The sequence below is a fragment of the Neovison vison genome, chromosome 10, assembly GCF_020171115.1.
Source record: "Neovison vison isolate M4711 chromosome 10, ASM_NN_V1, whole genome shotgun sequence".
Classification (NCBI taxonomy): domain Eukaryota; kingdom Metazoa; phylum Chordata; class Mammalia; order Carnivora; family Mustelidae; genus Neogale; species Neogale vison.
The window spans coordinates 5,213,531-5,229,993 of NC_058100.1; the positions used below are offsets into that span (position 1 = coordinate 5,213,531).

The 16,463-nt window shown below is 41.9% G+C and overlaps 1 protein-coding gene across 1 annotated transcript in view; it reads right to left on the reverse strand.

Moving 5' to 3' along the window:
• Positions 1-287: 287 nt before the first annotated feature.
• CD48 (CD48 molecule) overlaps positions 288-16,463 on the reverse strand; it is a 28,044-nt gene continuing 11,868 nt past the window's right edge. The window contains exons 2-4 of the mRNA XM_044266690.1: positions 7,703-8,002; positions 4,423-4,689; positions 288-2,741 (exon numbers count right to left, since the gene is read on the reverse strand). Of these exons, the coding sequence (XP_044122625.1) occupies positions 2,662-2,741; positions 4,423-4,689; positions 7,703-8,002 (647 nt within the window). The 3' untranslated portion in view covers positions 288-2,661. The remainder of the gene's footprint in view (positions 2,742-4,422; positions 4,690-7,702; positions 8,003-16,463) is intronic.

Here is a 16,463-nt window from a genome sequence, read left to right on the forward strand (position 1 = left end):
ACATGCAGTATGCATACCCGTCCTCTTCTGGCTGCCTCAACCAAATGCAGCTCTTGTGGACCCACCCCCCAATACAGAATCCAGTGGATCAATGGTCTGTAGGAGTTCACAGAGACCCAAAATGACTTCAGAGGAATTGTGTCATGAAAGCTACTGGCTTCCACAGTCCATCAAGGGATAAAACAAATAGTTAAGTTAGTTTTTTTGCATGATTCCTACTGTTCTAGCTAAAACAAAATGCGTAGGCATGTACAGGCTACAAGATATGAATTGAGTAATTTCAATTATTTCACAAATTAAGTATTCTTTATTTTGTTCAAAACTAACATGGCACAATGTAAACAATAAAATTCATAATAATAACTTAAATCTTAAATTTCCTTTACTTAGAACATTAAATAGGCATTTTAGAAAATCATCGCAAGTACAGAAAGGCTGCAGAATAAAGGACAAAACTTTATATTTTAGAGCATTTGGTGACACTTTTTCCCTTCTTTTTGAACGAGAGGCCCCACATTTTCATTCCACACTTAGTCCAACAAAATACGTATCTGGCACTGCCTTAAGGGAAAGAGGCAGGGAACAGTTTGTGCCAGTGACCTGGGCTGGCAAAGGCAGTATTTGCCTCTGGTCTTCAAGGAACGAGATCCGATGGAAACCTGTTGCCTGGGGAGGTGCGCATGTTCCTTGGCTGTGAAGGACTGTGCTTATTCTGGATAGAAAGTGACATTTCTTTCCTCTTACTGCTTTTCCCCAGAAATGCTCTTTGATTCTATTTGTGCACATTTGTGTGCATGTCCCTTCAAGAAAACCTCTTCTGCCACAAAAACAGTGAAGTAAAAGGGAAGGACATTGCATGTAAAAAAGAGACACGGACAGTCCCACCAGAAGGTGCAAGCCGACCAGAGGTGAGGCTGGGACGGAACCACAGGCTGGACTGAAGGAGATGGTGAGAGTTTTAGGGAGCCCAGGCTATCTCGTGGTGACAAACAAACACCAAACTTTCTTATGTATGTTCGGTGTAGGCCAGGCAACCGGCTTCCATGCAATGGCTTGGACCCAGGACCCTTGCATTATGTGGCTCCACTTCTCAGAGCCCCTCACTTCTTGTCACATCAACTCCATCCATTTTCTTTTTTTTTTTTTTTTTTTAACTCCATCCATTTTCTGTTGGCTACAACCAGTCACATGGCCCCAGCAAAATGGAAAGGGAGCTGAAAAAGGTAGCTTTCCTTTTGGCCCATGTATTGGGATTCTCCAGCTCCAGCTCCAATAAGAGCTGCACACACACACACACACACACACACACACAAACACACACACATCTATTATAAGGAATTAGCTCATGCAGTTACGGACGCTGACAAGGCCCAAGATCTGAGTCATCAGACTGGAGACCCAGGACTGCAGATGGCATCTGAAGGCAGGGAAAAAAATCCAAATGTCCCAGGTCAAAAGCAGTCAGGCCGAGGGAATTTTTCCGGACTCATGGGACGTAAGCCTATTCACACCTTCACCTAATTGGATGACGCCCATATACATTAGGGAAGAAAATTTGCCTTACTCAGGCTACTGATTCAAATGTTAATCTTATCCAGAAAACCCTCACAGACACACACACAGAATAATGTTGAGTCAAACATCAAAACCCGTCAAACATCTGGTCACCTCTGTGGCCCAGTCAAGTTGACACAGAAAATTAACCAGCATAGCCCAAGAGGAAAATGAGAGCACACGGCATGTTCTGGCTGGAGGAGGGCTGGATGGCAGGGAAGGCTGGTTTGCTGTAGAGGAAAAGTGATCTGTGGTGGGACCGTTCCCTGAAGGGGAATACATCCTTGAGAGGCCCTCTCAGCTCCAGGCCCATGAAAGCCTTGGAGGAGTTGAAGACACAGCAGAACTCCCAGGTGTTCTGTCAGTGCTGGGCCTGGGATGGAGGCTCCTACCTTCCTGTAATGGAAGACCCTAGTGAGAACATTTTGTTCATTTGTTGGTTTTATGAGATCCTGTGACACAGGTAGGACTTGAAGAGTTGCTCGCAAAGGGAGGGGGCGGTGCTCGGCTCCCCAGGAAAGGTTTGAGAGGGACCCTTTCTATGTGGCAAAGCTGCATGCTCACTCCTACTCACTCCGGAGGGGTAAGCCTAGCGCCATATTCCCAGGAAACCTAAAGAACATGCTCCTCAGAAAGGAGGCCAGAACTTGGGGGGAGGAGCTGGAAGCCCAGGAGATTTGGCATGGATGTGGGAGCAAGAGTCAGAGACAGCACAAATTAACACCTCGGACACACGAACACATAGGAGCCTATGGTCCCAGGCTCTTCTCCTTTGTGTTGCATGTGTTCAGGCCAATGGAGTAGACGTGGTCTGGCAGTTTGACATTGATGGTCACGTCGTTTATTTAAACAAGAAAACATTGCATGATGTGATCACATGTTTTGGTGGGAAGAATATAGGAGTATCGACGCAACTATGTTGGAAAATAAGTAGAAGATATAAAATAAAATATTACTGTAGTTTTTAAAAAGTTAACTTGAAAATCCTTGTAGATGTTTCAATGGCACACTTTCTATCATCCCATGTAGTCAGAGCTTCTGCCTTGGATAACAGCTTGGCTGCTGATGAAAGCAAGACCCAGCTGTCTTGAGTTAGGAGAGCTTGTCTCAGGTCCAGAGGAGGCCAGGAACAATGGGTACCATGACAATTAGCCATGTCACAATCCAAGCTACTGCAGAGGATCTGCCTGAAAGAGCAAGAAAACCCCAAATGCTTGAGTGTCTGGACTTTCAGGAAGGTAAGACTACTTCCCCTCTCCATTTCACCACCCACATCCGATCTATACCAAGAGGGAAAAAGACAAGGAAGGGGAAGACTGATAGGAAGGGAAGGGGAGAGAAGGAGTAAGAGGAGAGGAGAGGAAAGGAAGCAGAAAATAAAAAGAAGAAGGGAATGAGTGCTACAGTAGGGAAGGGAAATGAGGGATGCTTTTCTAGGACAATTTGGGTCGCTAGAAAGTGAAAAGATTGGCCTAACCCTTCCCCAAAAATGGCCTTAGTATTGTTTTCATCCTCATTGTAGATGAGCAGTCACCCTCATTTTATAAAGGACAGGGACTGTCTCTCTTTCTTTTTGTGGATCTCAGGATGTGGTGTTGATATGAAGGTGGTCTCATGGTCAGATACCAAACTGTCACAGAGGGTCTGTGGTGGCAGGACAGTCTAGAAGAGGCATGGCAAGTCAGGTGGGAAGAATGAAGAAGAATGCCCAGGTTCCATTGTCCCTGTGTGGGAACAGAGGTGAAGAAATCAGCACAGGTGGGAGAGTAGACTGGGTCTAGGAAGACCGTGAAGAGCACTGTCCCCGGGGCCATGGTCCCTGAGGACTGGCATGACAGGGAACTCAGGCAAATGTCGGTACCATAGGTATGAGTTATTCTGGAAGGGTATAGATCTGTATACTCAGGGATGTCGTTTCAGGGGTGTGGAAGGTACAAGACCCAGAATGCTGGGGATAGTAATCTAAATTTATTGAGGGCTCTAGTGTCTCCAGAATGGAAGAAACTGGTTTTAATTGAAGTACCATTCACTGGAAACCTGTCAGGCACTGTTCTAGAGAGGGTATCTGTACTGTCTCACTTAGTCCTCTTAACAGCATAAAGATTACTATTTTGTCTGGTATTTAAGAAGGATACAACTTAGAGAAGGGCATAACTTGGAGAAGCTAAGTCACTTGCTTAGCTATTAAGTGACAATCCCAGGATTAACCCCAGGTACCTGACTCTAAAACCTATGAGCTTTTTGCCCGATCCTGGCTATCCCACTATCAGACCTGCGTAGGCTTGATAGAGCCGGCAGTGATGCTCAAGTGAGTGTGTCCTCCCAAGAGACAGAGAAATCCGAAACATGAAACCTAGAGTCTGTGTTTCTAAAGAGCAGAGAGTCTCTGCCTTAGGATAAGGCCCTCACCCCTGTCCCATCCTTGTTCTTGCTTGTGCCCATCTACTTGGCCCTTCTTTCCTTTGCTGATTTCGGCTGTCTGCCAGGAACCCTTCATGCACCTGCTCAACTCTGTCTGCTCTGCTCTTCCACTTGGACTTTTCCCCTGACAGCTCAGATTGTCCTACAATCACCCAGGCCCCGGATTCTAAGGCCGCGCATTGTTAGAGCGGGGTAGGAGTGCCAGCCACCCTTTGCAGGCGAGGACGATGAACTCCACAAGAGCCAGGTAAGCTTGCTGAGAGCTGGTGGAAGAGCCCGGGGTAGAACCCGAGCCTCTCAGGTTTCACAGATGCATTTGGGATCCTCCATCTGAGCAGGGGACTGAACAGGCTCCCCACACCCTTCTTCATTTCATCCAAAAGAAAACTAGTTGCCCTAGCCCCCCACCCCCACCCCACCCCCAGCTCCCTTGGGAACACTTCTTACCTAGTTTACAAGGTGAGGTGAAATAGACAGTGTCATTCTTGCTGCTCACGGGATTGCTGACTTGGCAGGTGTAAAACGTGGAGTAGTTATTTGGCTCAACGATGATTTCAAGCACAGAATTCTGGAGCCCTGTTGGAAAGGGCCCTGAGTCCCTATACCAGGTATAGTTTATGGACTGGTTTGAGATCCTGCATGAGAGCTGCAGGTGACATCTATTGTCCACTTCCTGTGTCTTCTGGATTTCTATCTCAGGTTTAGGTACAGGATCTGAAGATCAGGAGGACGTTGCAAGATGAGACACGAGTTCATGCATTTATGAGGCAATTATGCTTTGAGTGTTTAGCCAACAAAACACAAAGGGAGCTAGGGAGGAGCCCTGAGTGCAGCGGAAACTGGTGCCATGGAGAAGAGGCCCCTACAGGAGGAGCCGTGAGCAGCTTGGCCCTCTGGAGGTTCAGACTGGAAGGGCTACTGCTTGGGGGTAAAGCTAAAATGGATCCAGGAGGGGGAGCTGTGCACCCAGAAACAAAATGGGGTTCTGAGTCTCTGTGGGCCAGAAAGAGCAGCAGAGATCTCCTGGGGTCTGACTTGGTATCCCAACTGTCTAAGTTATGTGAGCCTCCTTCTCCAGCACCAGCCCACAGTTGGCACCGTGACCCACCTGCCTATCAGGAGCTCTTGGGCTCATATTCACAGAGAGTCCTGGAGTAAGAGATACTACCCTGCCCACGGCAAAGCCCTCTCCTGGATTCATGAGAAGAAGCTCCTATAACCCCCAGCTCACATCAGCCGTGATGAACTATATCTGCTAACTTTGGTATCTCGGGATTTAGCACAATGCTTACCTGATAGGGATCGGTAAGCATCTGATGAAAGGGTAGATGGATGGGTGGATGGGTGGATGGAGCAGTTATGATATACAAAGGACAAAGAAGCAGCTTTGGAGTGAAATCAGCCTAGGTCTTGGACTTGGAATGACATTATCGAGATAAGTAACCCCTTGAATTTCCTTCTCATGGGTAAACTGACTGTACCCCATAGAACAATGTTAGTGAGATAAAGTGACATTGTCCATGGGGCACAAGCGTTCTATGCATGTTGGAGGTCACATAATCATTACTGCTGTCGTCTTGCCACCAGATGGAAAGAAAGATAATCCCAGCATCTGCTGCTTCCTTTGCCAGGGCCACTTTTTTCTGAAACCCTCTGGGCATTTTCATGTTGCCCATGGGTAAAACACCTGCAGAATCAGTGCTACTTTGGTGTCAAAGGATTAGACGTGCCAAGAATTGACCAGAACAGAACTCACGTCTGGCTGCAAGTGTATGGGGGGCAATGGGAGTTCCATCTGTCTGGCCTCCGGAGCTCTAGCCCCATCTTCTATGTGAACCCCCCTGAGACTGCTGGACTTTCCCTGCATGCTTGAACTGAGCAATTTTCATACTATTTTTTGCCATTTCCTGTCGTCTAACCTCACCTCATACATCTTCCGCATTTCACATGGCGAGCAGCATGCACTGGGTGGTTTGTGGTGGGGTTCATTGGGCTAGCCAGGGTGGTCTGGCTCTAAGATATCTCCTTGGAGCTATCAGAAATTCAAGGACTGTACTGAAGAATGAGATTTCTGCTAATCCCATCCTGAGGGTCATATGCCCAGGCAGGTGTGCTTACATCACACCAGCTTATGGAATTTAAAATATCTAGAATTGTTGCAAGCTGATTGTGAAACCATTGCTAACTTGGAGTTGGCTGTGGTGGGAGTAATTACAACAGAAATTGGTAAATGATATAAATTTGGGCTTTTCTTAACACCACTGTAAGAGACTTTGAATCTTTTCCTGTTCCCAGAACCTCCCAAATTTTCAGGCCATGTGACTTGGGGGAAGTATGTGAGAAGAGGCTTCCAGCCTCTTAGAACAGGAACCATCTAGTGGGAGGGTTATAGAAGACACTCTTCATATACACTGTTTTGGGGAAGAAAGATTACAGATATGTTCTAAGTATTCTGTAGAGATTTTGTGTTTATATTTTTGGTAATCATCTGGTAGAAGGAAACTGGATGATAGAATGATTTGGTTTGGGAAAAACCCCTTATTTTCATTTTTTATGTTTCATTCCCATTATCTGCTTTGATTCTCATAACACCCTAAAAGGAAGAAGTCATCATCTTCATAAGATGAGGTTCTTGGGTAGATATCTGTGGGTGGATGTCTGCCCACCCCTCTTCTTTAATTGTGTCTACCTCAACACCACAGAGGTCTCCCCAGGAACCATGTTTCTGCCTTAAATTCTGACCCTTTGGGCCATAAGTATTTCAATCAGTACACATATTTGAATCAAGTTGGCTTAATCAGTTTCTCTCTTTTAATTTCTCTTTAAATTCTGAGAATTTAAACCCAGAGATACAAAAGTCTAGACTCTGAGAGGTAAGTCAGGTACATGGCAGTGATCTGGAGGCATAGTCCACAGATTCCTGAGGACGGGAACTCAGGGCTGGCCCTGGTTCTCTTTCTTCCCGCTGTTCAGCCCTTCCTAACTCTTCTCAGTTCCTTGAATTGCTCTAAATAGTTCTGGTTTCTTTAACAGACTCTTTTTTCTTTTTATTTCTTTCTTTTTTTGCTAAATTTACATCAAATTGGTTTCTTTTACTTGCCATGAAAAGAAACTTACCTAATATGGTCACAGAGATGTTAAGATCTTTCTCCAAGATCACACAGCTAGGAAGTGAGCTAGCAACCAACGTTTTTAACCCAGGTCTGTCTGATTCCAAGTATAATATCCTAGTCCTTATTCTCCACATATTGGTTAGGCTAGAGCTGTGAGTGGAAGTTTTTGTCCTATCCATTTTGAAAAATTAAAAAAAAAACAAAAAACAAAAAAAAACAACCTTCCTTTAACAGCTTCTGCCCCATCCTGTGTCTCTTGTAACTTTTTCCTTAAGTCTGATGAAGTTTGTGTTCAGATATATTATTAAGATGAGCTCAGAACTGATTTGGGTTGATCATAGGAGAGCATCAAGAAAATAGGAAATCATTTCTATAGTTTTCCCTCTCTTCACATCTCAGATCACTAATATCAGAAGAACTTTTAAATGTCCTCAGGCTATCAACTTGGGCTCTGCTGGCCCAGGGTCACTCCCCAGAGGAAGTGGCTCCAAGGGAAATTAATGAAGCCTGTCCTGAGGTTTCTCTTTCCTTCTCCCAGAGAGAGCCCCCATGAACCCTAGGAAACCTCCCAGTGGTCCCTCCGGCGTCCTGGAGTGGGACTGCCCAAAACTCACCGTATACCTCCAGTCGGGTGTGCCACTCCTTCTCTGTCCCAGAATCCGTCAACACCCTGAGGATATAGGTGCTGCTGTCGTTTTTCTGGACATTATGGATGCACAGATCCTGGCTTTGACCAAGACTGACCCTGCCCTTAAATTCAGAGTCGAAGAGAAGAGTCTGGTTGGACTCCCATTCTAGAATCTTCTGATTGGTGGTGTAAAACCAGGTGAGTTGTATGTACTTAGCAGGCAAATTGGAGATAGGAAGACTCACGTTGGTGCCAGAGATGGCAGTCACCCGCTGTTCTGAATGACCTGTCAACGAGAGTGAGAGCCCTCTTAGAAAGGCAGAGGGGTCCAGCAGGCAAAACTTCTGCCTGAGCTGGTGGGAGGGAGAAGAGAGAAGAAGTTTCTGCTTGGAAACAGTAAGTATGGTCTTCACCAGGGGGTCTGACCTCTGATCAGGAATGCAGTAAAAGTTGGAGCATGAGGGTGGGTATGGGGGTAGGGTGTGTTGCTGATAATCCTTCTAGTTCTTCCCCAGAAGATAAAGAAAAAGGACACTGATACTGGCCCCAACTCTCTCTCTTGCTCTCATACCAGTAGATTTTCAAATAAAATGATGACAAGTCATATCCCCTCTTCTGGGCTTGTGTTTCCTCTTGCTTTAATTTACTTTTCTAGCAGTAGGCAGGAAGTAGAGAAGAAACAAAGTTTAAAGTGAATGGGAACCAGAGCTATTCAGTGGCAAATTATGATAGAAGCATGAAGGCATTTCATTAATGAAAGTCGTACGCTATTTTTCTGGGATTTGTAATTTTTATAGTATTTCTTCGCTTTTAAAACGTGTGATACATTGGGTTTCTTTTCTCATTCTAACTAAATTCACTTTTGTTCCTATTTGTGTTTGCTGTTCTTTTTTTAAACTTTTTTTAATTATTTATTTATTATTATTTTTTTTTTCATGAGGGTGCCCAAACCTTGTTTGGTTAAGGCAAAGAAAAGAAAAGATGACAGCAAGAAAGATGCAAGATGAAAGAGAAGGTGTGTTGAATCTTTGTAGAGGGAGAAGAACAAAGGATGTGGATATAATTAGGCTGAGAAAGAACAGTGGAGAGAAGCTACCTGTAGAAGAAAAAGAAATACAACCTGTACTACTCTGGCCTCCTCTACTGTCCCTCAAAACCTCAGTTATATTGTTCAACGTCATGTATACATACTCAGCTGTTCACTTTCCACAAATCTATCCTTTCCAAAAGCATTCTCTTCAACTGTTAAAAGACTGAAAATGCCTGTGTCCCCAGGGCTTTCAAGTTTCTGGTTATTAATCCTTCCCACCCCCGTCTCTGCCTTCAACAGTCTATTGAGCACCTACCCTGTGTCTGGTGCATAGGCAGACATACTCAGGCATTCCTGGTCACAGCGCTTCTGGTTGGTCCATTCCACACACTGTCTTCCCTGGGACATAACCAACGCAGTGCCCGTAATGGTATTTGAACAAGCACTATGTGCCTGGCACTGTGAGAGGCTCTGGCATCAGTGATGCAGGCGGAGGCTTTGCCTCTCAGAGCATGCAGCCCAGCAGGACATTCTCTTCAGGATTTTAAAATCACCAGACACAGATTCTAGACTTGTTCTCATTCTGCTACTTGCTTCCGTGTGAATTAATAGAAGTGATGACAATAGATAGCCCAGATCAGTGTTTTCCAACCTTGGCACTATTGATATTTTAAGCCACTATTGATATTTTAGGGTTCTCTGTTGTGGGAGCTGTCCTTGTGCACTGCAGGAAGTGCAGCAGCATTCCTGGCCTCTGCCCGCTAGAGACCAGTAGCCCTTCCCAGCTGTGACAATCAAAATGTCTACAGATATTGCCAAATATCCCACCCCCATTCTGGGTAAGATCTACTGGCCTAAGTCATCCTTGGCAAACTCTCCAATAAGTGTCAGACATATCTCAGGAAGATAGAACAACTCACAACTAACCCCGTCTTTATATCTCAGTAAGAAGTGATAGCCAACCACCAGAATGATCTTTTGGGCATCAGTACACATAGGTAGTGAAGACAAGAGGAGGGAAAGCTACAACATCCTGTGCATGTCCATATCTTAGCAATCATGTCATATTGAAATGATGTTTGATGTCTTCTACCTGCCTCGATCACCAGAGTATACGCTTCCTAAAGAAAGGAATGAGTCCTTTGAGTCTAATTCATTTTCCATTAAAGTGTGAGAGTTGAGAACATGTGTTCTGAAATCACACACTGCCTCAGTTCAAATCCTGGCTCTACCACTTGTTAGCTATGTAAACATGAGCATGTTACCTACCTTCTCTGTCTTTCTTTTAGTTATTATCTCATAGAGTAATTTAATGGTTAAATTTTTGTGTCACGTTGACTGGGTGCCCAGATAGCTGGTAAAACATTGTTTCTGGATGTGACTGAGGGTGTTACTAGAAGAGATTAGCATTTGAATAGGTAAACTGAGTAAAAATTATCTCCCTTACCAATGCGATGGGCACCATAATCCATCGAGGGCCCAAAAAGAACAAAAAAGCAGAGAAAGGGCAAATTTACTTTTTGCTTGATCTGGGACATCCATCTTCTCCTACCCTTGGACTTTAGTATTCCTGGCTCTTGGGCCTTGGACTTGGACAAGGACTTACACCATTGGGTCTCCTGGTTCTTGAGCCTGCAGATTTGGACTGGAGCTCTACCAGTAGCTTCCCTGTGCCACCAGCCTATAGATGACAGGTAGTGAGACTTCTCCATACAAAGAAGTACACAGTATGGGTTATGCTTCCATAATTACATGAGACAATCCCTCATAATAAACCTCTTTCTATGTGTATATATATATATATATATATATATATATATACATACATATATATAATAAACCTCTTTCTATTTATTTATATATAGATATATATATTCTGTTTCTCTGAAAAAGTCTAATACAGAGTTTCATTAATAAAATGCTTAGAATATAACAATACAAATAATCAATTAATAAAAGTAAAGTACTTAGAATAATACTTGGAAGAATAGTAAGCATTCAATAAATTTAATGTATTTCTTATTATTATTACCTACATTTTTTTTGTATCCATAACACCCAGTACTATGCCTAAGTTACTGAGATGTTTAACAATTACCTGTTGAACTTATTTTATTATGCCAAGACAGTGGTAAAACAAGGACTAGACTAATGATTTTTTTTTTTAGAAATGGATGTTCATATGTGAATCTGAAAGATTGAAGAATGTGAAAGAAGGGGCCTAAAGTTTAAAAAAAAAATGTAGCAGCTTTTGAATCAGCTTTCACTTGTAGACTAATGGTCTAAAAATAAAGGATGTCAGTATGCACAAGAGATAACACAAAACCAGGTCACTGACGTAGGACATGTAATGAAAAAGAGGTCCCAGTACCTCCATCAGAACAGTCAACTTCCCTGAAGCTTCCTTGTGGAAGGGGAAAGAAGGATGCATCTAATGAGCAAGAATGAAGAATACACAGCACATAGACTCAAGTTATGATCCAGGTCCAGTTATATCTTCCATCCTTTCTCCTTGTGAAAATGGAATCTGCTTTATAGGACAAAAAGCTGCTTTATAAGGACAAAGAGATTATATTTGGCAAGGGTATTCCCAAGACGATCAAAAGAACTTCAAAATTTAATGTAAGGGACAGGGAGAAGCTACAGCAGACACACAGTCACTAATTTTGTAAGCTTCTCAAAGGCAAAGACAGTATCTTGCTCAATTTTGAATCCCCACCATACTCAGTTGACATTAAGAGTTTAGTAGACAATGGGTGAATGGATGACAGTGACAAAATGTATATGTAAGTGCTCCCAGTCTTCTTTTCATAACCTCCTGCTAGTCAAAAACATTATTCATATTCTTACTTTCCACTCAACTTCTCCCTCTTGTTTACTTCTTAAGACCCATTTGGACTGATGAGGCAGGGAGGAAAGGAAGAGATAAGCAAATACCAAGGTTACCCAAGCTGGTTTAGGAAATAGGGTGTTAGCACATTGGGGCTCAAAACTGTAAGAATGTCTGGGCAGCAGATGGATGGGACGGTTTGAGAAGACTAGAGAGGACAGGAAGGATGAGTGTAGGAAGTGTTGCTGTAGTTTTTTAATTGGGTTTCTTTTAACATCTTTTGAGAGACTGTAAGTAGAAATCTGAGTTACTATTTAGTTACTTATAACCAATGAACTGTGTTTCTTAGATATGAAAATGTGCCCAAACTGGGCCAATGGGGCCCTGTCTAATGGCTGGACCCTGATAATAATAAATGAATAAAATCAACAATTAATGAATAAAAGATGATTATTAAGACAAAGAAAGCAGAGGAGCAGTAGAAAAGATGCCCAGGAATTCTCAAAAAACCCCAACAACTTAGAAATGTATTGAATATGGCATTCAAGTTTTCAGATATCAAAAGTCAATGCAAAGCACCTAAAAGAAACCTTAAAATATTAATCCAACATCCTCAGAAGGGCTGAGATCATGCCTGAAAACAGAAAATGGAAGAGTGAATTTTGTTTTGAAATATCTAATGAAAGGGTAGCCTGGAAAAGTAATAAAAACCTGAAGATAGAAGCAATAGAAAGAATGCTCGACTGACCATTTAAAAAGAGGTAATAGTCTTCTGAAAGAATTCTACAATTCATTCACAAGTTAAAGAAGAAATATGGATTAATTTTACAAGTATAGATTGCAAAATTAATGCGGAAATGAAGTACTAGAATTTGGGGTATCAAGATGGTGGTTTAGTCTGCTAATTGTCTACTAAATTCAAATAAATTGATATCTATAATATATATATTTTTTCATTTTTAAAGTAAATTGACAAAATTTTGATTCACCTTCCTAACAATTGCATATGTTCAAAGGCAGGAGAAGTAACTGTAAAGAAAGTTAATTCTAACAGGAAGAAGTATTTGGTTATGTGGATGCTTAGGATAAAGTAACTGTGTTTGTGTGCAGTTGACAATAAAAAAATGAAGCAGCTCTTTCCTGTGCCTAGCCATGCTTCCTGTCCGTAGAAAACCAAAACTAAAATGGGGAAGGAAGGAAACAGAACAAAGAAAGTGATCATTTCATATCAAAGGGTCTACCCAGCAAAGCGAAAGCGGTCCTAAAGAAGTTCTCATCACTTTAAAATCAAGTCACATGGCATCTAATAGAATTATTAAGGAAGAAAAGACATGAGTTTTAAAGATATTAATATGGAGTTACCAAGAGCTCTCTGATGGGATCAACCATTTATCTAACTTGTACAACCTTTTAAGGAAGTAATATTTAAAACTGAAGTATAATTGACATACAACATTATATTAGTTATAGGTGTACACCATAATAATTCAACATTTGTGTATATTGTAAAATGGTCACCACAATAATTCTAGTTTGATGACTTTCTGTAGTGTTATGCTTAGATTCCCTTCTCATTATCTTTTGTGGACCTATTATAGATTTTTGTTTTGTGTTTCACCTGGTTAACCATGAGGTTCACATATGACAGGCTATATATATAACAGTCTACTTTAAGTGCAAGTTAAGTTTGATTGCTTTCTAAGACTCTGCATTTTTACTCCCCTCTACCACATTTTATGTTGTTAATATCACATTTTACATCTTTTTATTTTGTGTATCCCTTAACTAATTATTGAAGTTACAGTCATTTTTTACCACTTTTCTCTTTTAACCTTCATACTATATAAGTGATTATTCTGCTACCTTTACTATATATTTACCTTTACCAGTGGGACTTTTACTTTCATACATTTTCTTCGCATTAAAGAAGTCCCTTTCACATTTCTTTTAAGGATAGTTTAGTGAAGGTGCACTCTTTTAGCTTTTGCTTGTTGGAAAAGTATCTCTCCTTCAATTCTGAATGGTTATCTTGCCAGGTATTCCTCGTGGGAAATTTCTTACTTGCAACACTTTGATTATATTATGCCACTCCCTCCTGGCAAAGTTTCCACCAAGAAATCTTCTGATAGCCTTGTGGGTGTTCTCCTGTATGTAACTAGTTTTTTTCTTGCTGTATTTAGGATTCACTTGTTACCTTTAACTTTTGACATTTTAATGTCTTGTTGTGAGTCTTTCTTGGAAATCTCCGGAATTCCTGGGTCTGATGTCTGTTTCCTTCCCCAGGTTAGAAAAGTTTTCAGTCATTATTTCTTCAAATAAGTGTTCTTCCCTTTTCTCTCTCTCTTCTACTGGGAACCTTACAAAGCAAATATTATTCCACTTGATGTTGTTCCATGAGTCCCTTAAGCTATCTTCACTTTCTAAAGTTCTTTTTTTCTTTTTGCTGCTCTGCTTATGTGAGTTCCACTGCCCTGTTTTCCAGTTCACCAATTATTTGTTCTATATCATCTAGTCTGCTACTGAACATCTCTAGTGCATTTTTCAGTTCAATTGTCACATTCTTCAGCTCTGTGACTTCTGTGTTAAGTACTTCCTCATATTTTCTCTTTGTTGAAGTTCTCACTGTGTTCATCTGCTCTTTTCCCTGAGTTCAGTAAGCATCTTTATGACAATTCCTCAAACTCTTTCTTTATCAGGTTACTTATCTCCATTTTAGTAAGGTTTTGGGTCTTTTTTCCCCTGGGATTTTGTCTTGTTCTTTCCTTTGGAATATATTCCCCTGTTTCCTCATTTTGCTTTATTCTCTGTGTTTTTTCTTTTTTTTTTTTTCTCTGTGTTTTTTCTATGTGTTAGGCAAAACAACTACCTCTCCTGGTATTGAAATGCTGGCCTCTGTAGGTGATGAATCTCATTATTTAACCGTGGTTAAAGTGATTGTCTCTTGCACTCTCTCTGATTACTTCAGACCCATGGAACCCAGAAACACAATCCCCCTGAATCACCAAAGAGGGTGTTCAAGGGGCATCCCTTGTGTGAGCTGTGTGTGCTTGCTGATTTGGAGGGACTATGGGGTGGGAAGGGAACAAAACACCAGCCCACTGAGGAGGCAGCATGGTAGGGTAGAGCTGCATCAGCAGCACAACAGAGCAGGTGCAAGCAGTTTAGAGTGAGAGCGAAAAAATGGCACCTAACAGCACTAGCAAGCTAGAGATAGAACATAAAAATGACACCCACTGGCACCTCCATTCCTGGATAGAGTCCCAAGAGGCTTTGTCTTTGTGGGAGACCCTTTAAGATCAGCAAATTAATCTCCTTCACATATGATATAGGCTCCTTTCAAACGGTGCTTTTGTGTGGAGTCATAGAATGAGTGAATCTGCATGTGAGCCCTTTCAGAGTGGAATCTCATTCCCTACAGTCCTATGGTTCTCCTGGGTATAAGCCCCACTGGTTTTCAAAGCTCAATATTTGGGGTAAGGCTTGTCTCTCCAGTGCAGGTCCCAAGTTGGAGTTCCTGATATAGGGCAAAAAACCCTGTTCCTTCAGAAAGAAGTTCTATATTTGTGGAAACCCTTTCCAATGGTGGGTTGCCATGCCTAGGGTGGGCTTTTGGTGATACTACCTCTCCTAACCATCTTGATGTGGTCCTTTTATCCTTTGTTCTAAAGTAGCTGTTCAGCTAGCTCTCAGGTTCTCTTCAGAGAGAATTATACTGTGTGTAGTCATTGATTTGCGTCCATGGAAGGAGATGAGTTCAAGATCTTACTACGTTACCATCTTGAACTGCTTCCTACCTTAAGGAAGTAATTTGGCAACAGAGATCAGGACCCCAGATTTTGTTATGGGTGACAAGAGTACTATTTCCTAAGATGGGAAAACTAATGAGTTTACTAGGCCAGACTGCAATGGGTCAAGAACTCAGTTGAAGCTGAGAGAGAAGAGAGAACAAAAGTAAACTGTTCTAAGACATTTCAGTGTGAATGGAAAGGAAACTAGCAGGACATTTTGTAGAGGGACATGGAAAGTAAAAAGAGGTTTTTTGTTTTATTTTTTACTTTTATTTAAGAAGGAAAAGATAAGTTTTGATAGGTCAAGAGATGGAGCCAGTGGAGAAGGAGACATGGAAGAGAAAGAAGGTGACCAGTGGCATTGGGCTAGAAGGGGTTTAGAGAAGAGTTAATGGCTCAGGTCTTGCCTGGAAGAGGAAATACTTCATCCTTTGAGGGAAAAGAGAAGGAGGAAAAGACAGCTGGGGATGTAGAGAGTTTGTAGTTTAGAGGTGGTAGGCAACAAGTTGAAAGGTTCTCTGCTTAATGATCTCCAGTCCCCATTTTTTTAGTGAAATAGGAAGCAAATTCTTTCCTGAGATCCCAGCCTGACAGAAACAATGATTCACAACTTCCTTTCTCCCTCCCTTTTCCCTTCCTTCTATCTATGCATATGTCCATACACATATACATATGTACATCAATTTATTCATTTATTCACTCTTCTAATAAATGTAGAACAAACACTTACTATGGACTAGGCTCTGTGGTAGGCACCATGCTAGAATGAAAGAGACATAGCTCCTTATCTTAAGGAGCTTCCATTATTGTGGATACAGACAATTAATCACTATTGGTGATAAGTATTAGGATAAGGAAAATATGGAATACAAAGGGAGCATATCACTTGAATTTAGGAGTCAGGAGTGGCTTCCATAGAAAGTGTGAGTGGGAATTAGTATAAGTAGAGATTAGCCAGGGAAAGGTGAGGACTGAGAGTAATCAATGTTCCATCTAGAGGAGAAGAAAAGTATCAAGTGCTCAGAGACCACAAAAGCAAGGTCCACTTAAGGAAGCAGAAGTAGTGCATTTGATTAGAACACCAAATGGGGGAAGGTAG